The sequence below is a fragment of the Hemitrygon akajei genome, chromosome 2, assembly GCF_048418815.1.
Source record: "Hemitrygon akajei chromosome 2, sHemAka1.3, whole genome shotgun sequence".
Taxonomy (NCBI): domain Eukaryota; kingdom Metazoa; phylum Chordata; class Chondrichthyes; order Myliobatiformes; family Dasyatidae; genus Hemitrygon; species Hemitrygon akajei.
In genome coordinates, this window is record NC_133125.1 from 195549912 (window position 1) to 195577024 (window position 27113).

The 27113-nt window shown below is 45.7% G+C and overlaps 1 protein-coding gene across 1 annotated transcript; it reads right to left on the bottom strand.

The window, feature by feature from the left end:
- Positions 1 to 3479: 3479 nt before the first annotated feature.
- LOC140721880 (zinc-binding protein A33-like) lies at positions 3480 to 17081 on the bottom strand. The gene is made up of 6 exons (XM_073036708.1): positions 16671 to 17081; positions 15603 to 15698; positions 14952 to 15185; positions 14226 to 14248; positions 14011 to 14129; positions 3480 to 4105 (listed from the first exon to the last, which is right to left on the bottom strand). Exons 1-6 carry the CDS (start codon positions 17079 to 17081, stop codon positions 3573 to 3575), a joined length of 1416 nt encoding a protein of 471 aa, XP_072892809.1. The 3' UTR covers positions 3480 to 3572.
- Between the last annotated feature and the right edge of the window lie 10032 nt (positions 17082 to 27113).

Genomic DNA, 27113 nt, shown 5'->3' on the forward strand with positions numbered 1-27113 from the left:
TGTTCCTATCTCTCTCCAATGCTATGGTAAAGGAGAGAGAATTATGATCACTATGTCCAAAATGCTCTCCCACTGAGAGATCTGACACCTGACCAGATTCATTTCCCAATACCAGATCAAGTACAGCCTCTCCACTTGTCGGCTTATCTACATATTGTGTCAGGAAACCTTACTGAACACACCTAACAGACTCCACCCCATCTAAATCCCTTGCTCGAGGGAGATGCCAATCTATATTTGGGAAATTAAAATCTCCCATCATGACAACTCTGTTATTATTACACCTTTCCAGGATCTGTTTCCCTATCTGCTCCTCGATATCCCTATTACTATGGGCGGCCTATAAAAACAGCCAGTAAAGTTATTGACCCTTTCCTGTTCCTAACCTCTACCCACAGAGACTCTGTAGACAATGTCTCCTTGACATCCACCTTTCCTGCAGCCGTGACACTATCTCTGATCAACAGTGCCACGCGCCCACCTCTTTTACCTCCCTCCCTGTCCTTTCTGAAACATCTAAAACCCGGCACTTGAAGTAACCATTCCTGTTGCTGAGCCATCCAAGTCTCTGTTATGGCCACCACATCATATCTCCAAGTACTGATCCACGCTCTAAGCTCATCTGCTTTGTTCACAACACTCCTTGTGTTAAAATAGACACATCTCATGCCTTCGGTCTGAGCACCTCCCTTCTCTATCACCTGCCTATCCTCCCTCACACGCTGTCTCCTATCTTTCTCTATTTGAGAGCCAGATGCCTCTTCCCCAGTCTCCTCTATTTGGCACCTGAGAATATTTCTATCACATACAAACCCTGGATTTCTGTCCACACAAGAAATGACCTTTATCCTCCTCCACCTCACCATCTGCTCTAACACTCTGGTTCCCTTCCACTCAAATGGTAAAATAGTACATCCATGGCTGACAAGGGAAGTCAACGCTATTGTAGAAGCAAAAGAAAGGGCACACAAGAAGGCAAAAATAAGTGGGAATGTAGAGGATTGGGAAGTTTTCAAAACCTACAAAGAGCAACTGAAAAAATCATTGGAAGGGAAAAGATTAAATATGAAAGCAAGCTAGCAAATAATGTCAAAGTAGATAGTAAAAGTTTTTTCAAGTATGTTGAAAATAAAAGAAAAAGTAAGAGTGGATATAGGACCGCTAGAAAGTGAGGCAGGAAAAATAATGATGGGGGTCAAGGAGATGGCTGATGAATGAAATGAGAGAAAAGGTGAAAGCTGAAGAGACCTAAAAGCTGAAAGACCTAAAGGTACATGAGTCACCCAGACCAGAGGAACTGCACCCTAGGATTCTAAAAGAGGTAGGTTAGAGATTGTGGTGGCATTAGAAATGACCTTTCAAAAATCATTAGATTCTGGCATGGTGCCAGAGGACTGGAAAATTGCAAATGTTACTCCACTCTTGAAGAAAGAAGGAAGGCAGCAGAAAGGAAATTATAGACCAGTTAGCCTGACCTCAGTGGTAGGGTAGATGTTACAGCCAATTGTTAAGGATGAAGTGATGGAGTACTTAGTGACACAGGACAAGATAGGACAAAGTCAGCATGGTTTCCTTCAGGGAAAATCCTGCCTGACAAACCTGTTGGAATTCTTTGAGGAGATTACAAGTAGGACAGATAAAGGGATGCAGTGGATGTTGGACTTTCAGAAAGCCTTTGACAAGGTGCTACACAAGAGGCTGCTTACCAAATTACAGCCCATGGTATTAAAGGAAAGTTACTAACATGGTTAGAGCATTGGCTGATTAGTAGGGGGCAGCAAGTGGGAATAAAAGGATCCTTTTCTGGTTGGCTGCCAGTGACTAGTGGTGTTCTGCAGGGGTCGGTGTTGAGACCACTTCTTTTATGCTGTATATAAATGATTTAGATGATGGAATAGATGGCTTTGTTGCCAAGTTTGCAGATGAAATGAAGATTGGTGGAGGGGCAGGTAGCGTTGAGGAAACAGGTAGGATGCAAAAGGACAGACAGATTAGGAGAATGGGCAAGAAAGTGGCAAATGAAACACAATGTTGGAAAATGCATGGTCATGCACTTTGGTAGTAGAAATAAATGAGTTGTAAATGGGAAAAAAATCATAAAATCTGAGATGCAAAGGGACTTGGAAGTCCTTGTGCAGAACATCCTGAAGGTTTCCTTGCAGGTTGAGTCTGTGGTGAGGAAGGCAAATGCCACGTTAGCATTCATTTCAAGAGGTCTAGAATACAAGAGCAAGGATGTGATGCTGAGGCTTTATAAGGCAGTGGTGAGGCTTCACCTTGAATGCTGTGAACAGTTTTGGGCCCCTCATCTTAGAAAAGATGTGGTGGTATTGGAAGGATCCAGCAGAGGAGAGGAGGTTCACAAGGATGATTCCAGGAATGAAAGGGTTATCATACGAGGAACGTTTGATGGCTCTGGGTCTGTACTCATTGGAATTCATAAAGATGGGTGGGGGGGGGGTGGTGATTTCATTGAAACATTTTGAATGTTGAAAGGCCTAGACAGAGTAGATGTGGAAAGGATGTTTCCCATGGTGGGAGAGTCTAGGACAAGAGGGCACAGCCTCAGGATAGAAGGGCACCTTTTCAAAACAGAAATGTTAAGAAATCTCTTTAGCTACAGGGTGCTGAATTTGTGGAATTTGTTGCCCCATGCAGCTATGGAGGCCAGATCATTGGGTGTATTTAAGGCAGAGATTGATAGGTTCTTGATTGGACACGGCATCAAAGGTTACGGGGTGAAGGCCAGGAACTGGGGTTGAGGAGGAGAAAGAAAATGATCAGCCATGATTGAATGGCGGAGCGGACTCAATGGGCTAGATGGCCTAATTCTGCTCCTATGTCATGGTCTATCTGATTCAAAGCAGAGATACTGGCTCTATTTGTCTCATAACAGCTTCCCAAGTTCTGCCTGGGCAGCCTGCAACCTGGTGGCATGAACACTGAATTCTCAAAATTCCGGTAGTCGCTCCCTCTCTGTCACTTTTCCTATTTAATTGTCTCTCTCCTCCTGATTCACCAACCCCATCACCCTATCTCTTTTCCCTCCTTTCCCACCCTCTCCATTGCCCATCACCCACACACTGCTCCCCACCCTCTCCATCTGCCCATCACCCACACACTCCTCCCCACCTCCCTCCCTTTATTCCAGGCTCCAATTTCCCCTCCTGTCAGATTCCAAAATCTTCAGCCCTTTGTCACTAACACCTCTCACCTCCCAGTATCTGACACATCTCTGCCCCTCCCTCATCTATTACCCCTCACCTGGATCCACCCGTCACCTGCCCATTTCCCTCCATAGATGTTAACTGACACGCTGGGAGACACCGGTGGTTTGCATGTTACCACCACTTGTCTCAGTTGCCCTGTACTTGTGCGGGTGGACTTTAGGACCTGGGGGAACTCAGGACCACGGCTGCTGCTGAATCCGTAGTGTTTCTGTTCCGTTGACGGATGCGGTGAACGAGTTAAAATTAATGGATCGATAATTCTCACATCGTGTTTATTTCACTCTCCGCACATTTATATTTACACTGACTGACTCCTGACGCCGGTTCCGGGACCCGACCCGTTTACAGACCCGGAGCGGAACCGGAGCAGATTCTCAGCCACTGGTTTTCATATCCAGTCCAGAAGAAAGGATAAAGTTTCTCCGTGAATTTATTCCCAGTGAAGGTGTGGAGATGGGACTTGGTCTCCGCGTTGTAAAATGAAACTGTCCCGGACTCGTAACTGAGATAAACTCCCACCCTCCCGGGGATGGGACCGGCAGGGAGACGGGACACAGGGGAGGTGAGAACCCACATCTCGTCATCAAGCCGCGCGATGATCCAGAATCCGGTCTCCGGACTCAGTGTGACCTCTCTCTTCCTGTCCACAGACTCTGCGGCGACTCCCAGACTCCAGCGCTGATTCCCCGTCACCTCCACCTCCCAGTAATGTCTCCCCGATGTGAATCCCTCCGATCCCAGCACACAATGCCGGTTTGTGAACCTCTTCACGGTGTCAGGGAGATCCCTCCAGGTCCCGGTCCGTCTCACACTCTTCCGATCCTCAGACACCTCGAGCCCCGGATGCGCCGTTTCCACATCCAGGGTGACAGAGACTGGGGGGAGAAGCAGAGAATTAGAGAGTCCCCGGGGATCGGGGGGAGACTCGGGCAGCGCGGCCCCGGGATCGGGGGGAGACTCGGGCAGCGCGGCCCCGGGATCGGGGGGAGACTCGGGCAGCGCGTCCCCGGGGATCGGGGGGAGACTCGGGCAGCGCGGCCCCGGGGATCGGGGGGAGACTCGGGCAGCGCGGCCCCGGGGATCGGGGGGAGACTCGGGCAGCGCGGCCCCGGGGATCGGGGGGGGAGACTCGGGCAGCGCGGCCCCGGGATCGGGGGGAGACTCGGGCAGCGCGTCCCCGGGGATCGGGGGGAGACTCGGGCAGCGCGGCCCCGGGGATCGGGGGGAAGACTCGGGCAGCGCGGCCCCGGGGATTGGGGGGGAGACTCGGGCAGCGCGGCCCCGGGGATCGGGGGGAGACTCGGGCAGCGCGGCCCCGGGACCGAGGGGAGACTCGGGCAGCGCGGCCCCGGGGACCCGCTGGGCCTCAGGCACAGTCGGGTGGTCGACAGAAACCTTTCCCGGGGTTTTACCCAAACACAACGGATGAACAACGAGCATCTTCCCAAGAATTTACTCGACATGGAGAGCGGATTTTTCCCGATCAACACACACAGAATTCTGGAGGAGCTCAGTGGGTCAAGCAGCATGTGTTAAGTGTTTCAAGGTTTCAAGGTATTTCCTCAAAAATGGAAAGAAAGGGGGATAACAGTAGATAGATGTGAGGAATGGATGGAGCAACAGCTGGATGAGGTGAATGAACATTTAAAATGGAGCTGAGGCCGAATTCATTCGTGCTGACCAACTTATTCTATTGATCTAGTTCCACTTGCCTACATTTGCCATTATTCCTTTAAAGCTTTCCTACCCACGTACCTGTCCAAGCAACAAATACAAAATGCTGGAGGAACCCAGCAGTCCAGGCCAACATCCACGGAAAAAAGTAAAGTCAACGTTTTGGGCTGAGACCCTTTATCAGGACTGAAGAGGAAGGGGGAGGGTGGGAAGGAGAAGGCTGGTAGGTGCCAGGTGAAAAACCAGTAAGGGGAAAGATCGGGGGGGGGGGGGGGGGGGGGGGGGGCAGGGGAAGCAGGGAGGGGATAGGCCGGAGAGGTGATGACGGAATGTAAGGGGAAAGCACTATGGGTAGTAGAAGAAGACAGAATCAGGAGAGAGGTGATAGGCAGTTGAAGAATTCGATGTTCATATCAGGGGCTGGAGACTACCCAGACGGTATATGAGGTGTTGCTCCTCCACCCTGAGTTTGGCCTCATCATGGCAGTAGAGGAGGCCATGTATGGACATATCCGAATGGGAATGTGAAGCAGAGTTGAAGTGGGTGGAAACCGGGAGATCCTGTCTGTTGTGGCGGACGGAGCGGAGGTGCTCGACGAAGCGGTCCCCCAATCTGCGTCTGGTCTCATCGATGTAGAGGAGGCCAGACCGGGAGCACCGGCTGCAATAGATGACTCCAACAGACTCACGAGTGAAGTGTTGCCTCACCTGGAAGGACTGTTTGGGGCCCTGAATGGTGGTAAGAGAGGAGGTGTAGGGACAGGTGTAGCACTTACGCTTGCAGGGGTAAGTACCAGGTGGGAGATCTGTGGGGAGGGACGTGTGGACCAGGCAGTCGCGGAGGGAACGATCCCTGCAAAAAGCAGAGAGGGGTAGAGAGGGAAAGATGTGCTTAGTGGTGGGGTCCTGTTGAAGGTGGCAGAAGTTGCGGAGGATAATATGCTGGATCCGGAGGCTGGTGGGGTGGTAGGTGAGGACAAGGGGGACACGGTCCCTGTTGTGGTGACGGGAGGATGGGGTGAGGGCCGAAGTGCGGGAAATGGAGGAGATGTGGGTGAAACCTGGAGGAGGAGGGATGAAGTAACAAGCTGGTAAGTTAATTGGCAAGATGAGCTGAGAGAGGGAAAAGGGGATGGGAAATGGAGAAGGGGGAGGTGCGGTTTGGGGGAATTACCGGAAGTTTAAGAATGATGTTCTTGTCATCAGGTTGGAGACTCCCCAAATGGAATATAAGGTGTTGTTCCTCCAACCCAAGTGTGGCCTTATTCTGACAGTAGAGGATATATCAGAATGGGAATCGGGAGTGGACACTGGGAGATCTTGTTCTAGCGGATGGAGCGTAGATGCTCGGTGAAGCGGTCTCCCAAACTACGTCAGGTCTCACCGATACAAAGGAGGCCACACCGGACACAGTGTCTGACCCCAACAGACTCACAGATCAAGTTTCCCCTCAGATGGAAGGACTGTTTAGGGCCCTGGATGGTAGTGCGAGAGAATGTGTAGAGGCAAGTGTAGCACGTTACCCTTGCAAGGATCAGTGCCAGGATGGGGATCTGTGGGGAGGGACGAACAGAGAAGGGAGTTGCGTGGGGCAGGAGGGAAAAAAAAATGCTTGGTGGTGGGATCTCATTGGAGGTGGCAGAGTTTCAGAGAATTATTTGGTGGATGCAGAGTCTGGTGGGATGGTAGATGAGGACAAGAGGAACCCTATCCCTGGTAGGGTGGTGAAGGATGGAGTAAGAGCAGACGTGCGTGAAATGGAAGAGATGCGGTTGAGGGTAGTGTTGACGGTGGAGGAAGGGAAGCCCCTTTCTTTGAAAAAGGAGGACATGTCCTTTGTTGTAGAATGAAAAGCCTCATCCTGAGAGCAGAATCGGAGGCGACAGAGGAATTGAGAGATTGGATTCGCATTTTTACAAGTAGCAGGGTGGGATGAGGTATGGTCCAGGTAGCTGTGAGAGTCCATTTATATTAGACATTTGTGGATAAGCTGTCACCAGAGATAGAGACAATGAGATCAAGAAAGGGAAGGGATGTATTGGAAATGGACCAGGTGAATTTGAGGGCAGGGTGGAAGTTGGAGGCAAAGTGGATGAAATCAACATGTTCAGCACAAGTGCGAAGCAACACCAATACAGTTATTGATGTAGCATAGGAAAAGTCACCAGTGTAGGACTGCAACATAAACTGTTCCATGTAGCCAACAAACAGGTGGGCATCACTGGGGCCCACGTGAGTGTCCATGGCTACACCTTCTGTCTAAGTGAAGCGGGAGGATCCAAAGGAGAAACTGTTGAGATTGAGGACGTTCCGCTGAGCGGAGGAGAGTGGTGGTGGAGGGGAACTGGTTAGTTCTGGTGCCCAGAAAAAAATGGAGATCTTTGAGGCCTTTCCTGTCCCGATGTCTTTTCAATCACTGTAACTGTATCCACCTCTACGGTTTGCTTTGGCAGCCTCCTGAGCTCCAGGAAAAAATCCCAGAATATCCAGCCTCTCCTTATAACCCAAACCCTCCAGTCCCAGTAACATCCTTGTAAATCTGTTTTATACCCTCTCAGTTTAATAACATCCTTCCTGTAGAAAGATCACCAGCACTGTACAGAGTGATCCAAATCATAAAGACAAGCTGGGTCTCCCTGATTAGTCCTCGCCTTTCCAAATGAATGTAGATCCTGTCTCTCAGAATCCCCTCCATTAATGAACCCTCCACTGACGTTAGGCTCACTGGTCTGTACTTCCCAGGCTTTTCCCAACAGCCGATCTTCTATAAATGTTCAACATTAGTCTTCCTCCAGTCTTCTGGCCCCTCACTCACAGCTATCGATGACACACACATCTCCAAAATGGGCCCCACACTCTCCTCATGAGCTTCCCACAAAGTCCTGGGATACACTTGATCAGGACCTGGGGATTTATCGACCTTTCTGCATTTTAGGACCTGCAGCACATTTGCTTCTGTAATGTGGTAGAAAATGAGGTTGATAATCTTCCATAACACAGGGGAATTGAGGATCCTGTGGAACTGGCACAGAAGAGGAGCTGAGCCCTGGGACTGAGAAATGATGACAGGCAGGTTTAGAAAGATACAGGCCAAATGCAGGTAAATGGACTGGGAGGTGATCTAACAGAGATATATGGGGTTATGATGGGTTAGATTGAGCAGAGGAGAAGGGGAGTGATGAGACAGGAGTCTGAAGTGACTGTGGACTGAAGATTGGTGAAAGATGGCAGGCAGCTTGTTCCAGGTAGCGGAAGGGTGGGGAGTGTGGACTGTGGAGTTGGGAGACACTGGGAAGTGAAACCAACAACAACACAGTGAAAGTTTTGATCGCTAGTCGGAGCGGGGTTGCGGGGATAGTTGGGAGATGGGAAGGTGGGAGACAGCTGTGGGAGGTTGAAAAACAGGAGTACAAAGGCCAACCTGTGCTGGAATCTTATCAGTAAAGGAGGTTCCACTCTATCCGCCCAAAGGGGAACTTCCCAGTGGCCAAACATTTTAATTCCCATTCCAAAATGTCGGTCCGTGACTGCCTCTTGCGCCAAGATGAGGCCATCCTCAGGATGGAGGAGAACACCTTGTATTCTGCCTGGGTAGCCTCTGACCTGATGGCATGAATATTGATTTCTTCTTCAGGTAAAATTTTTCTCATCCCCTCCCCTCTTCTTCTATTCCCCACTCTGGCCTTTAACCTCTTCTTACCTCCCAATCACTACTCCCTGGGTCCCCTCCTCCTTCCCTTTCTCTTATGGTCCACTCTCCATAGAACATTACAGCACAGAAACAGGCCTTTTGGCCCTTCTTGGCTGTGCCGAACCATTTTTCTGCCTAGTCCCACTGAGCTGCTCCTGGATAATATCCCTCCATACCCCTCTCATCCATGTACCTGTCCAAGTTTTTCTTAAATGTTAAAAGTGAGCCCGCATTTACCACTTCAACTGGCAGCTCATTCCACACTCCCACTACTCTCTGTGTGAAGAAGCACCCCCCCAATGTTCCCTTTAAATTTTTCCCCCTCCACCCTTAACCCATGCCCTGTTTTTGTTTCCTCCACTAGCGTCAGTGGAAAAAGCCTGCTTGCACTCATTCTATCTATACCCATCATAATTTTATACACCTCTATCAAATCACCCCTCATTCTTCTACGCTCCAGGGAATAAAGTCCTAACCTATTCAACCTTTCTCTGTAACTCAGTTTTTCAAGTCCCGGCAACATCCTTGTAAACCTTCTCTGCACTCTTTCAAGCAACACACACAAAATGCTGGTGAAACGCAGCAGGCTAGGCAGCATCTATAGGAAAAAGTACAGTTGACGTTTTGGGCCGAGACCCTTTGTCAGGACTAACTGAAACAAAGGGGCTCGGCCCGAAACGTCGACTGGACTTCTTCCTATAGATGCTGCCTGGCCTGCTGTGTTCCACCAGCATTTTGTGTGTGTTGCTTGAATTTCCAGCATCTGCAGATTTCCTCGTGTCTGCACTCTTTCAACCTTGTAATCCCTGTAATCTTGAATCCTGTAATTCGGTGACCAAAACTGCACACAATACTCCAAATTCGGCTTCACCAATGTCTTATACAACCTCACCATAACATTCCAACTCTTATTCTCAATACTTTGATTTATAAAGGCAATGTGCCAAAAGCTTTCTTTACAACCCTATCTACCTGTGACGCCACTGTTAGGGAATTATGTATCTGTATTTCCCGATTCCTCTGTTCTACTGCACTCCTCAGTGTCCAACCATTTACCTTGTATGTTCTACCTTGGTTTGTCCTTCCAAATTGCAATACTTCACACTTGGCTGCATTAAACTCCATCTGCCATTTGTCAGCCCATTTTTCCAGCTGGTCAAAGTCCCTCTGCAAGATTTGAAAACCTTCCTCACTGTCCACTACACCTCCAATCTTTGTATCATCAGCAAATTTGCTGATCCAATTTACCACATTATCATCCAGATCATTGATACGGATGACAAATAACAATGGACCCAGCACTGATCCCTGTGGCACACCACTAGTCACAGGCCTCCACTCAGAGAAGCAATTCTCCACTACCACTCTCTGACTTCTCCCATTGAGCCAATGTTTAATCCAGTTTACTACCTCACCATGTATACCGAGCGACTGAATCTTCCTAACTAACCTCCCATGCGGGACCTTGTCAAAGGCCTTACTGAAGTCCATGTAGACAACATCCACTGCCTTCTCTTCATCCACTTTCCTGGTAACCTCTTTGAAAAACTCTAATAGATTAGTTAAACATGACCTACCATGCACAAAGCCATGTTGACTCTCCCTATTAAGTCCCTGTCTATCCAAATACTTGTAGATCCTAACTCCTTCCAATAAATTACCTACTACTGATGTCAAACTTACTGGCGTATAATTTCCCAGATTACTTTTAGAGCCTTTTTTAAACAATGAACAACATGAGCTATCCTCCAATCCTCCGGCACCAGACCCATGGATACTGACATTTTAAATATATCTGCCAAGGCCCCCTGCAATTTCAACGCTAGTCTCCTTCAAGATCTGAGGGAATACCCTGTCAAGTCCTGGGGATTTATCTTCCCTGATTTGCCTCAAGACAGCAAGCACCTCCTCCTCTTCAATCTGTATAGGTTCCATGAGCTGACTACTTGTTTGCCTTAGTTCCATAGACTCATTGCCAGTTTCCTTATGTAAGGGGGTTTCTTCTTTCTTTATGTTACTGCGTGTGTTAATCAAAATGGCTTCTTGTTTGTTAAAAGTACAAATGCTTCTTTGTTATGCTAACTGGTGAGAGAGTGCTTTCTCTTGAAGCTTGTTTGGGTTATAATTACTGATAACGAGAATTGTATTCGTTTGTTTACCAATTGGGATAGAGGTTATACTTTCTTGTGGGTTTGTAAGCTAGTGTAGAGTGGGCTTTTAAGGAGATGGCGCGAGGGGGTTAGAAGGAGAAGAAGCAATTTTGTAAACTGGGCAACGGAACAGCCCCAAGAGGGGGTCTGAGGCCCAGGGTTTTCGGCGAGGAGAGGAGACGAGGACAGATTCATGTGGAGCGTCTGGTCAACCACTGTTGTTGGTCCCAGGCGGCGGGTCGAGGAGGTCGGAGGGGATCGAATGGTGGCAAGAAGGCTTTGTTAACTGAGCTCCAACGGGTTGTGCACGAAGTGGTTGGACTTTGATAACTTTGGCGCCTTTTTTTCCCTTTCATATTGTGTCTCTATTAAGTACATAGCTCCAGTAAGGTCTATAAAGTGTAATCATTTAGTTGCATATGGTGTTCTGTCTGTTACTTGGCGGGGCGGGGACATCACACAGCATCTACACCAGCTGATTACCCAGTTTGGCGGGGCCGAAGGCTGCTCCCTCTAGACGGAAATGAGCTGAGCGAGCCTGAGGCGACCCAGGGGGCTAAACTTAATAAATACAGATACAAAAAAACCCATTTAAGATCTCCACCATTTCTTTTGGCTCCATACCACTCTGATCTTTAAGAGGACCAATTTTATCCCTTACTATCCTTTTGCTCTTAACATACCTGTAGAAACTCTTAGGATTATCTTTCACCCTGACTGCCAAAGCAACCTCATGTCTTCTTTTAGCCCTCCTGATTTTTTTCTTGAGCATTTTCCTGTGGACCTTTCCTAAATTACTTTTCCAATTTATAAAGTTTAACAGTGCACAGACTTTTATGTATATTTTTTATCTTCTCTTCTTAAGTGAATATGTCTTTTTTTCCCCTAATTATCCATTTTCATCCATCAGCTTTTTTCTTTGGTAGTTGGTTGGGGGTTGACTTTTTTTTATATAAAAAATTTATTTTATGATGTATGGCTTATCTTTAAATTTTTGATTACAGAGTGGTATACCTTTATGTGTTATGCTATAACATTTTGATCAATTTTATTACAATATATGAATGTACACAAGTTATGTTGAGATGTATCTATGTGTTGCACTCTGTAAATCTTGGTTTTTTTCTTCTGAATAAAAATATTGTAAAAAGAGAAAAGTATTTTCTTGCACGTTTTATACTCCTCAAGCACCTTATTTGCTGCTTGTTGCCTATACCTGTCATAAAACTCTCTCTTCTTTATCAGATTTCAATATCCCTCAAAAACCAAGATTCCTTATTCTTATTCACTTTGCCTTTAATCCTGACAGGAACATACAAACTCTGAACTCTCAAAATGTCTCCTTTGAAGGCCTCTCACTTTTCTATCACATCCTTGCCAAAGAACAACCTGTCCCAATCCACGCTTTTTAGATCCTTTCTCATTTCTTCAAATTTGGCCTTTTTCCAGTTTAGCACCTCAACCCGAGGACCAGATCTATCTTTATCCATGACCAAGTTGAAACTAATGGCGTTATGATCACTAGACTCAAAGTGTTCCCCTACACACACTTCCGTCACTTGTCCTAACTCGTACCCTAATAGGAGATCTAATATTGCATCCTCTCTAGTTGGTACCTCTATTTATTGATTTATAAAACTTTCCTGAATATATTTTACAAACTCTAACTCATCTAGACCTTTAACAGTATGGGAGTCCCAATCAATATGTGGAAAATTAAAATTCCCTACTATTACAACTTTATGTTTCCTGCAGTTGTCTGCTATATCTCTGCAGATTTTCTCCTCCAATTCTCCCTGACTATTGGGTGGTCTATAACACAACCCCATTAATGGTGTTATACCTTTCCTGTTTCTCAGCTCCACCCATATGGCCTCGGTAGACAAGCCCTCTAATCTGTCCTGCCTGAGCACTGCTGTAACATTTTAATATTTTCCCTGACTAGCAATGCCACCCCCCCTTCATCCTTTTGCCTCTATCACGTCTGAAACATGGGAACCCTGGAACATTAAGCTGCCAGTCCTGCCCCTAATGGCTATAATGTCATAATTCCATGTGTCAATCCACGTTCTCAGCTCGTCTGCCTTCCCCACAACACTCCTCGCATTGAAATAGACACACCTCAGAAGATTATTACCACCACACACAACCCTTCTATTTCTGACTTTGCATGAACTTTTAATATAACTTATTTTCACCCCCGCCCCACTATCTGCTCTGGAACTCTGGTTCCCATCCTCCTGCAAATCTAGTTTAAACCCTCCCCAATAGCACTAGCAAACCTCCCTCTCCAATCAGATTCCTCCTTCTCCAGCCCTTTAACTTTCCCACCCCCCCAGCTTCACCTATCACCTTCCAGCTAGTCTCTCTCCCCTCTCCCCACCTTTTTATTCCAGCATCTCCCCTCAACAATTTTAGTCCTGAAGAAAGATCACATCCCAAAACAGACTTTCTCACTTTGACGGAAATGGGTATATGTGGAATTTGCTGCCAAAGGTATAATTAAAATATTATAAAATCACTTTAGGCAGGTACAACAATAGGCAATGGTTAGAAGGATATGTTAGAAGGACAATGTGTGAATTGTTCAAATAGAAACCATTCACTGTGTCTGAAGAGAATAGTTTCCAGGTTACTGAGGGGACTAACAATGTGCAATGCTGAGGCTCTGACTACAATCTGCTGAACCTTCTTGTGAATGTGTGTGAGGGAGATTTGCCAGACCAGTTATGCTGTGTCCACCACTGTTAAAGCTGGTTGGTGTGTCCGGGCTCAGTCTCAATAGGTGGTTTGATCACAACAAGTGAGACTCGCGAGTCCAGCAGGGGGCAGAGCTGAGTCAATCAGACTGCGGTCACGGACAGGTCAGACAGGGTGAGTGGCTCGAAGGACTGGTGTATTTTTCTGACAATCCCCGTCACCACAGTGATACCAGATTTTAACCCCTTTAATGTCATTAATGAAACGTTAATTCCAGAGCTACTGTGGCAGGATTCAAGCGCATGCATTGACATATTTTCCCAGTATGAATGGGATCAGGATGCAGTGGTTCATCTGACAGCCCCGTGAATTGGTTATATTTTGACCCAGTGTTGGTGTGTTCAGGGGTCTGACATCTCCAGATGATCATGTGACAGTGATGCCTCCCTGCAGGTGGGGTTAGGGCCAGAATACACTTCACTTCCCTATTATTACAACCAAATTTTGTGTCCAATTATTAATTAATTGTGTCTGAAACAAGAACAAATGAATCTGTATGTTTTACCTCGCTTAATGCCACGAAATGCTTCTCCCAATGCTGTGTCGAACAAATAGGGGTGATAGAAGTTTTCAGCCAGTAGGGCACCGTCTGTCACTGACAATGTGTGGGCATCATCACTGCTCCTGTAAATATTACACAGCTGGTTATAAACTGAACATCAGTGATATTTGAACTATTTTACAAATCCATGCAGAGTTTCAGTCAAGACCATGTCCTACCTCCTCTTCCGACGAGCTTCCTCCTGAAATAAATAAAACACAGATCTCAATTGACTGAGATGACCATCGGCATCCGAACAGCAGGAATCTGAGACAAGTTATTACAAGCTGCTGAAAATTCCCACTTACTCCCACTGACACACACGGAGAAAGAGGGAGACTGAACCACGGGAGAAAGTATTAGGAATGTTTATGAAATTTATACCATAACTGAGAGGATGGAACTTACAGGAGAGACTGGACAGGTTGTGTATTTTTATCTGGATACAATGTCAGGGAGGATCAGATGAGGGAATTTTACATTCCAAATGGATTTGATGGGGTGGAATGGAGAAAATATTTCTGCTTGTGTCAGCCCAAAAGTCAAAGACAAAACATCAGTCGGTTGTTAATAATGCCACAAAAATGTGGTGAGGAGAGTATCAGAACCACACTCACAGCCTGTGACTGTAACTGGATGTTACTCTGAGTCTCAGGGGATATTATACGTGGGAATCACAGAAACGAACACCAGCTCAGTGCTCTGGTCAGAGTAACTCATTCCTGAGAAGGTTGCAGACTGTCCTGTGATGTACAGATGTTGTGGGAGGCCGGTTTGGGACAATGACAATTCTAAACAGTCAAGACGTTGACATGGTGGAAATCAGTTTCCAACTACAGTATTTGTGATAAATTACATCATTTTGTGACTGGGCACTTTTACAGAAACAAACTGAAATCTCTCACCATGAGGAATGTGATATTTTCCTGTTGATCCATCTGTTCCTGTAACTTTAAGATTTCCTCCTGGATAGAATTTAAATTCTCTTGAATCTCTTGAAGATTTTTTTCCATTTGATTCAGAATCCTCTCCTCTTCTTCCCTGAGATCTCGGAGTGTGTGCTGCTCTTTCTCAGTGAGAACCCGGCGCAGTTCAGCAAAATGGGATGTGATCTGGGACTGAAGACTGTGTGACTGTTCCTGTCAATGAAAGGAGAGGCTAGTTTACTATTTGAGGCTATTTTTTGTATTTCCTTCTGACATGGAAGGTAACCATTCAGCCCATTAAAGTCTATGCTGGTTCTCAGAACAATCCCCTCCATCACATTCCCCCACGTCTCCCTGAAACATATACTCCGTCTCTGACCCGCTAACTCTGACCTGAATCACAGACCACCCAACGTCGCAAGGTTAATTACAGTCACCAATTTACCGTTCAACCATGCAATGTTGGCTAAAGGAAGGTACTGGATACGGGGAGAACATGCAAACTCCACGCAGACAGCTCCAGGGGCCAGGATCGTTCCCAGGTTACTGAAGCTGCGATACTCTGCTATTCTACATTAAAGGGAACAAAACTACACAACAAATATGTGAATTCTGCTTTGGAAGTCTCACCCGGACTGCAGAAATCTTCTCTTTCTGTTGTTGCTCCATTTCCTCGAAGTTTGATTTCTTTTTCGTGAGAGAGTCTAAAGAAGATTTAATCTGACCCTGGGAATCAGAGAGTAAAGAAATTAGACCAAAATATTCCTTTAGATAAAATTAAAAACCTTTGGGAACAAGATTTACAGATTTCAATTTCTGAGGACACTTGGAATGAAATTTTTTAAATTGGTTAATACCTCATCGTTATATGCCCATTATTCTCTTCTACAATTTAAACTGGTTCATAGAGCCCATAAGTCTAAAGATTAGCTGTCTCATTTTTATTCGGATATATCTCCCTATTGTGATAGATGTAATAATGGAGACGCCTCACTAATCAATATGTTTTGGGCTTGTCCGAGTCTTAAAAAATATTGAAGGAAGTATTTCAAACTTTTTCGGTGCTTTTTAAAGTAAATTTTAAACGTAATCCTATGACTGCCTTATTTGGTATTGTTGGAGGAAATTATATTATTTTGGAGACACATGATTTGTATATTTTGGCCTTTATTTCTCTAATAGCCGGGAGGGCATTGTTGCTTATGTGGAAGGATGCCACTCTGCCTACTCATACTCATTGGTTACATGATGTTATGTCTTGCTTAAATTTAGAGAAGATTCGTTGTTCAATTTCTGAACCTGGACAAGATTTTTTAACACTGTGGGGACCTTTTTTAAATTACTTTCAAAATCTTTGATTTGCTATTAAGTACAGATGTTGGCTAATAATATGTTTCACTATATGTTAAGGCTTTTTTCCTTTTCTTTTTTTTAAGCAAACAGCTGTTTTTTTCTGGTAGTCGGTTTAGATTTTTTGTATAATGAAATTATTTCTTTTCAATTTTATGTTTAAATTTAATCCATATGGATATAGAGCAATTACACATAATCTGTGATTTCAGTATATTGTAATCGATATATATCATATATCTTACTGTACCCTGTATTCTTTTATGTAGATATTAATAAAAGTATTGAAAAAGAAAGACCAAAATATTCAACTAAGTAAACAGCTGATCAAAACCTGGTTAGTTTTACCTTGTAGATTTCAACGGCTTCGCTAACCGGCATGAAGTTGTGAGACTTGTGATCCCGCGCAGTCGCACAGATCAGGCAGATCAGTGTCTTGTCCGTCTCACAAAACAGCTTCAGTTCTTCCTCATGTTTCTCGCAGTGAAGTTTATTTTCCTTCTCTTTCGGATTCAGGTTTAGTTTTCGAGCTTTCTCAGACAGATTTGCTAAGGCCCGACTGGCCCTGAGGGTGCGGTCCGCAAACTCCGCTCTACATTCCGGGCAGGAGTTTCTCTCCTCCCTTTCCCAACACCGTGTGATGCAGGAGCGGCAGAAGTAGTGACCACACTCCAGTGACACCGGATCGGTGAAGAAATCCAGGCAGATGGGACAAATTGCCTCCTCGGTTAAACTCTCGACCTGTCCTTTCGAAGCCATGTTAACTCCCGGTACTTCCTGGTTCAGGGTCCATTCACTTTCGGGGAGCTGCTGAACGCCTGCAGTACCGCGGGTGTCCACCAGGGGCGCTGCAGTCTGGGGAATGAATGTTCCTTTTCAGTGAAGCAGGAATCGTGTTCATTTCCACAGCAGCAATCAGAAACACATTAAACAAGTCTAACATAGATAAAGCCGGAGAGAAGAGCTTGGTTCAGTCTATGGCAGAAATGAAGGGACAAGTCCTGAAAATATGTTTTAGTGGCCACTACAGAAACCTGGTTGCAAGGTGGAGATGTCTGGGAATTAAAAATCCAAGGGTATCAGGTAACACGGACAGATAGGCAGGAAGGCAGAGGAGGTGGGGTGGCGCTCTTGATTAGCGATGAGATCAGGGCGATTGTGAGAGACAATATAAGATTGTTGAAGGGAAAAAATCATGGTGTTGTCTATTGGCAGTGGCAGAGGTGATTAATCAGGAAGTAACTGAGGCTTGTAAGAACTGAACGGCTGTTGTCATGGGAGGTTTTAACTTTCACAAAGATTGGGTGAAACAGGTTGGTCAAGGAAGTCTTGAAGAGGACTTCATAAAATTCGTCCGTGATGGCTTTCTTGAGCAGCATGTTAGTGAACCTACAAGGGTAAATGTTTTCTTAGATCTAGTCCTGTGCAATGAGACAGGTAAGATTAACGATCTTGTAGTCAGGGATCCTCTTGGAAAGAGTGATGATAGTATGATTGAATTTCGCATTCAGATGGAGGATGAAATAGTTAGATCTAAAGCCAGTGCATTATGCTTTAACAAGGGAGACTACAACGGGATGAGGGAGGAGTTGGCTAGTGTGGTTTGGGAGCACAGGCTATTTCGTAGGACAGCTAAGGAACAGTGGAATTCTTCCAAATAGATTTTTTCACAGTGCTCAACAAAAGTATATTCCAATCAAAAGTAAGAACAGTAAGTGTGGGGAGAGCCAGCCTTGGATAACTGAGGAAATAAAAGATAGAATCAAATTTAAAGCTCATGCATCCCTTGAAAGATGAGAAGGGGAAATTGGTATTGGGTGATGAGGAAACGGCTGAGGCATTGAATGACTATTTTGTGTCACTCTTCATGGTGGAGGACTCATCTAATATGCCAAAGACGGATGTTACTAACGAAGTGGGTGGTGAGGACCTCGATAAGATCACTGTCACTAAGGAGATAATGATTCAGAGGGTCTGAAGGTTGGTAAGTCCCCTGGTCCTGATGGGATGCATCCCAGGGTGCTTAAGGAATTGGCGGAGGTTATAGTAGACGCGTTGGCAATCATTTATCAAAACTCTCTAGTCTCTGGGCAGGTCCTGGCGGACTGGAAGACAGCAAATGTCATGCCACTTTTTAAAGAAGGATGTAGGGAAAAGATGGGCAACTGTAGGTCAGTTAGCTTAACATCATTAGTCGAGAAAATGCTTGAAGCTGTCATTAAGGAAGAAACAGCGAAACATTTAGAAAGGAGTGGTTCCATTAGACAGACACAGCATGGATTCAGAAAGGGCAGGTCCTGTTTGACAAACTTACTGGAGTTCTTTGAGGACATAATGAGTGCAGTGGATAGAGGGGAACAGGTGGATGTCATATACTTGGATTTCCAGAACGCGTTCGATAAGGTGCCGCACAAGAGGCTGATAAATAAGATACGGATGCGTGGAGTCGGAGGAAGTGTATTGGCGTGAATAGTGGATTGGTTAACAAATAGAAGGCAGAGAGTTGGTATAAATGGGTGTTTCTCGGGTTGGCAGTCAGTGGTGAGTGGGGTGCTGCAGGGGTCGGTGCCAGGCCCACAGCTGTTTACCATTTACATTGATGATTTGGAAAAAGGGACTGAGTGTAGCGTAGCAAAATTTGCCAATGACACTAAACTGAGTGGAAAAACACATTGTACAGAGGACGTGGAGAATCTGCAGAGGGATATAGATAGGTCATGTGAGTGGGCCAAGGTCTGGCAGATGGAATACAACGTTGGTAAATGCGAGATCATCCACTTTGGAAGGAATAATAGAAGAGCAGATTATTATTTAAATGGTGAAGGATTGCAGCATGCTGTTGTGCAGAGGGACTTGGGAGTGCTTGTTCATGAATCGCAAAATGTTGGCTTGCAGGTACAACAGGTTATTAAGAAGGCAAACAGAATGTCGGCCTTCATTGCTAGAGGGATTGAATTCAAGAGCAGGGAGGTCATGCTGCAACTATACAGGGTCCTGGTGAGTCCGCACCTGGAGTATTGTGTGCAGTTCTGGTCTTCATACTTGAGGAAGGATATACTGGCTTCGGAACCAATGCAGAGGAGGTTCACCAGGTTGATTCTGGGGATGAAGGGGTTAACCTATGAGGAGAGATTGAGTTGCCTGGAACTATATTCTCTGGAGTTCAGAAGAATAAGAGAAAATCTTATAGAAACATGCCAAATTTCAAAAGGGATAGGTAAGATAGAAGTAGGAAAGTTGTTTCCATTGGTAGGTGAGACTAGAACTAGAGGACAATGCCTCAAGATTCAGGAGAGAAGATTTAGGACAGAGATGAGGAGAAACTGTTTTTCCCAGAGAGTGGTGGACCTGTGGAATTCTCTGCCCAGGGAAGCAGTTGAGGCTTCTTCACTAAATATATTTAGGATAGAGTTAGGTAGGTTTTTACACAGCAAAGGAATTAAGGGTCATGGGGGAAAGGCAGGTAGATGGAGCTGAGTTTATGGACAGATTAGCCATGATCTTATTGAATGGTGGGGCAGACTCGATGGGCTGAATGGCCTCCTGCTCCGATTCCTTATGTTCTCATGAAGAGAGAGACACAGAGACTGTGGATGCAGAAATCTGGACGGAGAATAGAGCAGCTGAGGAACTCAGAGGGTCAGACAGTATTTGTGGAGAAAAATGGACAGAAGATATTCTGGGTTGAGGCAGTCCAGGTGACGGATCTCAAACCGAAATGTCGATTGTCCATTTCTCTGCACAGATGCTGCCTGACCCTCGGTGTTCCTCCAAAAGCTCATTTTGTTTAGTTTGAGGACTGAAGATAGTCAGAGGTGTAAATACGATGGTGAAAGGTCAATGTATTGCAACTATAAAATCAGTTAATGGCATGAAACACGGGATGTGGAGAGAATGTGCTGTGAGGAGACTGATGCTGTGCCGATGACAAAGATGTGTCTGCAGGAATCACCACAGGACTGGACATTGTACGTCACAGTGTGGAAAACATTCAACTCCTGATTTCCATTTCCCTGCTTGACTTCACCACTAAACTCTAAACGTCCAGTCTCACTTGTTCTGAACAGGGCCTTCTTCCTAAATTTTGTGTGTGTTGAATGATAAGAATTATTTTGTTTCTGTTCTGCAACTACTGCAGACTTTTGATATTTCTATTCGTATTGCATTTGTGTTGGTTCTAATGAGGTGTTTTCTTGTGGCCTTGAACACGTGTGCAGCATCCGCTTTATCTGTGAATGTATATGTGAATACCCTGAGCTGAATCAGAAAATGACACAGACTGAATCTTAAATATCATTTTCTTTATACCCTGTCCGGCCAGCAGGAGGTGGAATTGCTCCAGTTATTTGCTCTCATGCTCTGCTTTCACCCAGTCGGGACAGAGTGTGTCAACAGATGCCAAATGCACACTAGCCACTCCCGACTGTCCAGCAGGGGTTGTGGGGAATCACTCTGGTCCATGCCCCCGTCTCCTTACCAGGGAGTGAGCATCACAGACTGAGGGTATCACAATCGAAACCCTCTTATTTCCTTGGCTGTGTAATGTTACGTAACCCGTAACTGGGTGTCAGACCAGCAAAGATAGAAGTATCCTTTGGAGTCTGGTGGTACTATATTCAAAAGTGTTTATTAGTAAAGTAAGCAAAACAATACCAATAATGCAAGTATACATATAACACAAGTTAGCAATAATAAACCTAAAAGTGTAGGAATAATAATAAGTAATAATAAACAAGCTCTATCGATGTCTAGGGGTAAATGAATTGTCATAGAAAAGTATAAAGTTCAGTTCAGTTCATGCACTGAGGTAGGTATAGTTGTGGTGTGGTAATCGTTGGAGAGAGAGAGAGAGAGAGAGAGAGAGAGAGAGAGAGAGAGAGAGAGAGAGAGATGTAACAGCTACAGCAGGCAAACCTTTCTGTGGCTTTTTGATTCCGTTGTACCATTGTGGTCGTTCGGCTATGACCCCTCTGTCCTTCAGCTAGACCATTCTTCTGTGGTGGACTCATCACTCTGGCATGAGTGGACACACACACAAGTCCCCACCGGTCCTGCCGTCACACTGAGAGCTTTACTGACCGATCTCCTGATTCGGTCTCCGATGCCCCCACCTTTTTGTGGGTTCACAACCCTCAGTCAGGGTCCACTGGTGTGTCTGAGGGGTGTCTCTCCAGACCTGTCTTTTATCCCTACTAACGGGGTCTCAGCTATCCATCAACTCTGAATGACTGTGTCCATCAAATCAGGCCACTCCTGCAGTCTCCTGAGGAATGTTAACGAGCAAAATAATGTCCTTGTAACGGAAAGGTAAACAATCCAGGAAGAGTCACAATACAATAAATCAGCAGCCTCCCTCTCTCTTATCTGTCGCAGATATTTTTGCCTGTGTTTCGTCTCTCTCTCCTATGAGCAGCATAGCAACAGTAATAGTTCATGGTTCTCAGGGAGGGGGGATGGTTAACTCTGCACCCCATTGTCCATCAGGTCTATTCATCACTCATAACAGTAAATCTCAGGAAGATACTGTCCAGTCCCGTCAAATTTGTGAGATTGAGTCGGCTCTCCCACCCAAACCCCGGTTTGTGTGGATGCTGTGTAATTTGCTGCCCTGTTAGATATTAGTGCCACGGAGTAACCGACAGTACACTGCATTCAAATAAAGGAAATATATTTATGAACCTTATCTTAACTAAAGGGTTAGTAAAGAAAAACTAATTAAAATAGCCCTTCTCTTTTTGTTTTCCAAATGTCAGTCAAATGTTCACAAGTTGGAGCTCAACGTTTCACCATATTCACCCATCCTCAATCGGTCTCGGCACCGGACCATCGAATCACGGTCCCGCACCGGATCGAATCTCACGACCTGTTCTCTCCAGCATCTTCTCTCTTCATCTACCCCTGAACAAAAGCCCCAAGCTCAACTTCAGTGTCCCTCACCAGAAAAACCTCCCCTAGTTCCACCATCCTGACTGGATGACACACATTCCTCATCATCCCTTATCTTGAACAATGAGCCGAACAGGCTGAGAGCAGAACAGACTGATCTCACAGAGCTGCTGAATGAAATACCTACCGCAGAACAGGAAAAACGTGACCCAGGGCGTTACACAAGGTACAGAAGTCTGGGAACACGGTGACTCAGCAGCTGTCGAGGGAAAAGTCAGCAAGAGCTGACACAGGCATTATAGACAGTCAGAGTCTCTTTATCCTCAGCGTGGGAAAGTCAGATACTACAGGGAGTGAATATAAGGTGAGAGGAGAAGGTTTAAAGCAGATTGATGAGGCAAGTTTATTTTTTACACAGAGAATGGTCGGTGTAGGTGCCTATGTTGTCGGGAGGTGGTGGAAACAGATACAACAACAACATTTCAGTGGCATTCAGACAGACACATGAACAGACAGGGAATGGCGGGTTGTGGCCAGATACAGGCCACACCTGGACACATCAGGATGCTCTTTATCAAAGCCAGCTCAGCATCAATACTGTCATCCTCTCAAAACTAATCACTAAGCTTCAAGATCTTGGCCTCAATAACTTCTTGTGCAATAGGATCCTCAATTTCCGCACTTGCCCACCCTTGTCAGGTCAGATTGGCAACATCTCCTCCACAATCTCCATCAGCACAGATGCACCACAAGGCTGTGTTCTTGGACCCTGCTCAACTCGATTTACACTCCTGACCGTGTGGCTGAGCACAGCTCCAATGCCAGGGTTAAGTTTGCTGGTGACACCACTCTCTCAGGCCAGTCAAAGGTGGTGATGAATCAGCATATCGGAGGAGATTGAAAATCTGGCTGAGAGGCACCAGAACAACAACCTCCGAATGTCAGCAAGACTGAGGAGCTGATTATTGACTTCGGGAATAGGAAACTAGAGCTCCATGAACCAGTCCACACTGGAGGATCGGAGCTGGAGAGGGTCGACCACTTTAAATTCCTCAGTGTTATCATTTCGGAGGAACTGACCGGGGCCCAGCACAACTACAAAGAAAGCAGACAGCGTTTCTGTTTCCTCCTGGGTTTGCCAAGATTTATCACAACATGTAAAACCTTGACAAACTTATATAGGTGAGTGGTGGAGAGCATATTGACTGGCTGCATCACGGTCTGGTCTGGAATCACCAATACCCCAGCACTGAGCACATCTACACAGACCATTGTTGCAGGAAAGCTGCACACCCCCACCACCCGGCCCATGCTCTCTTCCCACTGCTGCCATCAGGACCCACATGATCCAGTTCAGATTCACCCTAACCCTAACCCCCACCACCCGGCCCATGCTCTCTTCCCACTGCTGCCATCAGGACCCACATGATCCAGTTCAGATTCACCCTAACCCCCACCACCCGGCCCATGCTCTCTTCCCACTGCTGCCATCAGGACCCACATGATCCAGTTCAGATTCACCCTAACCCTAACCCCCACCACCCGGCCCATGCTCTCTTCCCACTGCTGCCATCAGGACCCACATGATCCAGTTCAGATTCACCCTAACCCCCACCACCCGGCCCATGCTCTCTTCCCACTGCTGCCATCAGGACCCACATGATCCAGTTCAGATAACTTCAAATTCACTCGCCCCATCACTGAACTGTTCCCACAACCTCTGGACTCACTTTCAAGTACACCTCATCTCATGATCTTGATATTTATTCCTTATTTATTTATTTATTTATTTATCTATCTATCCATCTATTTATTTATTTGTTTGTTTGTTTGTTTATTTATTTATTACTATTTCTTGTTTTTTGTTCTCCTTGTATTTGCAGTTTGTTGTCTTTAGCACACTGGTTGTCTGCCCTGTTTGTGCAATCTTTCATTGATTCTGTTGTGATTGTTGGATTTATTGAGTATGCCCACAAGAAAATGAATCTCAGGTTTGTATATGGTGACATATGTAGTTTGATAATAAATTTACTTTGAACTTTGGACTGAATACAGTGAACACGGGGGACAGAGGATGTTCTACACAGAGTGCATTGGTTACCCCTGTGTAATCAAACATACCGAAGGACAAAATATTAAATGGCGCAAATGTAGATATGTGTATTAAGAAATAGCTGCAGATGTGGCTCTTCGGCCCTTCGTGTCTGTCCTGTCCTTCACTCAGAACATCTGGCCTTTGACCTCAGAGCCAATTTTCCTGCACCACCCCCATCATCACGGAGCCCCAGAAATCGAGAAACCTTGTGGAGCGAATTCCAGAGTTTCACTACATTCTGGGTGGGAAAATTTCTCATCTCAGTCCTGTTATTCTGAGTCTGTGACTCTGATTCCACACGCCAGGTGGGTGAAACATCATTCCTGCCTCTGCTCTGTCAATACCCTGAGAGACTGTGTCTGTCTCGGTCACACCACCTCTTATTCTTCTAACTTTGAGACAGGCCCAGCAGTGTAATCTCTCTGAGGACACTAGTAGAGGATAAAGCTTTAAAGTGAGAGGGTCAAGATTGAAACAGGGTGTTATGTTTCAGGACATTACTATTCTCCTCACTGAAACCCCCAGCTTCAAACTGATCCGTCAACGGACACATCACTAATTACTCTTTTTCTTCCAACAGATTCACAGAATCTGCTAAATAATCTTGTGTCTTCTTTTTGCCCTCCCAATTCCTCTCTTCAGTGTACTCCTACATTCCTTCATTTTTGCAAGGGAATCGCTCCATCCCAGTTATTTTCACCTGACAAACAAATCCATCATTTTCCTGATCAGAGTCTGAATGACCCTCGTCAGCCAGGGTTCCCTCATCCCATCAGTGCTGACCTTCACTCCAACAGGAACATGCTGATCCCGAACCCCTCCAAACTCTCTTCAGGATCATCACTCACAAGATGTCTGTTTACTTGGGAACACCCTCCTGTTCCACTCCTCTTACCCTCGGCCCTTTCTATCCTCCCTCAGTTCAGTCTGTCTATTGATCTGAAGAGAAATAGGGAGAGAAAAGTTCCCCTTCAGTGTTTGTGTGTGGAGCAAAGAGGGATGAGTGAGGTCTGGTTCCCCTCATCTGTGTTTACTGGAATGGACCTGGTGAATTTTTGGAAGAGAATAAATAGTATTGTCCTGAAACACGACAAACAAGAGGTGATGCTGGAAGTCTTAAACACATAAAGCTGGATGAACTCCTGGGGCCTGATCAAGTCCGTCCTCAGACCTTGTGGGGAAGCCAAGGAAGAAGTTGCTGGGGCTTTGCTGAGATAATTTGAATATCAAATACTGAACTTTGCCCCACACCAACAGCCCCTGTGGCATGAGGTCCTGGGTGAGCTGATACAAAACTGGTTTGTGGTTGGAGGCAGAGGGTGGTAGTGGAGGGTTGTTTTTCACACTGGATGTCCGTGACCAGTGCTGAACCACGGGCATCGTTGCTGCCTCCATTCTGTTTGTTATTCATGTTAATGAATTTGATGAGTGTAGGAGCGTGGTTAGTAAGTTTGTGGAAGTGAGGCAAGAGGGGAAAAAATTAAAAGGGGCCCTGCGGGTAATGTTTACACAGAAAAGGTGGTGGGTGTATCGGACGAGCTGCCTCAGGAGGTGTCAGAGGCAGGTAACTACACCATTTAAAAGACATTTTGACAAATGTATGCACATGAAACATAAGACAATAAGACCATAAGATAAAGGGGCAGAAGTAGGCCATTCAGCCCATCGAGTCTGTTCCGCTATTCAATCACGGGCTGATCCAATTCTTCCAGTCATCCCCACTCCCCTGCTTTCACCCCATACCCTTTGATGCCCTCGCTAATCATGAACCTATCTATCTCTGCCTTAAACACACCCAATGACTTGGCCTCCACAGCCGCTCGTGGCAACAAATTCCACAGATTTACCACCCTCTGACTAAAGTAATTTAGCATCTTTTCTAAAAGGACGTCCCTCAAACCTGGTCATGCCTACTTGTCCTAGAATCCTCTACCATGGGAAATAACTTTGTCATTCCTAATCTGTTCAGGCCTTTTAACATTATTTTCCATGAGCTCTTCTCTCATTCTCCTGAACTCTAGGGAATACAGCCCAAGAGCTGCCAGACATTCCTCATACGTTAACCCTTTCATTCCTGGAATCATTCTCGTGAATCTTCTCTGGACCCTCTCCAATGTCAGTGTATCCTTTCTAAAATAAGGAGTCCAAAACTGCACACAATACTCCAAGTGTGGTCTCACGAGTGCCTTATAGAGCCTCAACATCACATCCCTGCTCTTATATTCTATACCTCTAGAAATGAATGCCCACATTGTAATAGCCCTCTTCACAACCGACTCAACCTGGAGCTTAACTTTCAAGGTATTTGCACAAGGACTCCCAAGTCCCTTTGCATCTCTGCATTTAGAATTCTCTCTCCATCTAAATGATAGTCTTCCCATTTATTTCTTCCACCAAAGTTCATGACCATACACTTTCCAGCATTGTATTTCATTTGCCACTTCTTTTTCCATTCCCCTAGACTATCTAAGTCTTTCTGCAGGCTCTCTATTTCCTCAACACTACATGCTCCTCCACCTATCTTTGTATCATCGGCAAATTTAACCAGAAATTTATTAATACTGCAGTCTAAATCATTGGCATTCATCGTAAGAAGCAGCGGTCCCAACACCGACCCCTGTGGAACTCCACTAGTAACCGGCAGCCAGCCAGAATAGGATCCCTTTATTCCCACTCTCTGTTATCTGCCAACCAGCCAATGCTCCACCCATGCTAGTAACTTCCTGGTAATAACATGGGCTCTTACCTTGCTAAGCAGGCTCCTGTGCGGCACCTTGTCAAAGGCCTTCTGGAAAGCATAGTTCACCATG

Bases quoted from the DNA above. Each gene is read 5' to 3' on its own strand.
- LOC140721880 (XM_073036708.1), bottom strand. From the start codon at position 17,081: ATGGCTTCGAAAGGACAGGTCGAGAGTTTAACCGAGGAGGCAATTTGT. The intron at 14,249-14,951 runs GTGAGAGATTTC...TATTTATTTCAG, and splicing joins AAAATATCACATTCCTCATG to GAGGAAGCTCGTCGGAAGAG. The intron at 14,130-14,225 runs GTAGGACATGGT...TAATATTTACAG, and splicing joins GAAGCTCGTCGGAAGAGGAG to GAGCAGTGATGATGCCCACA.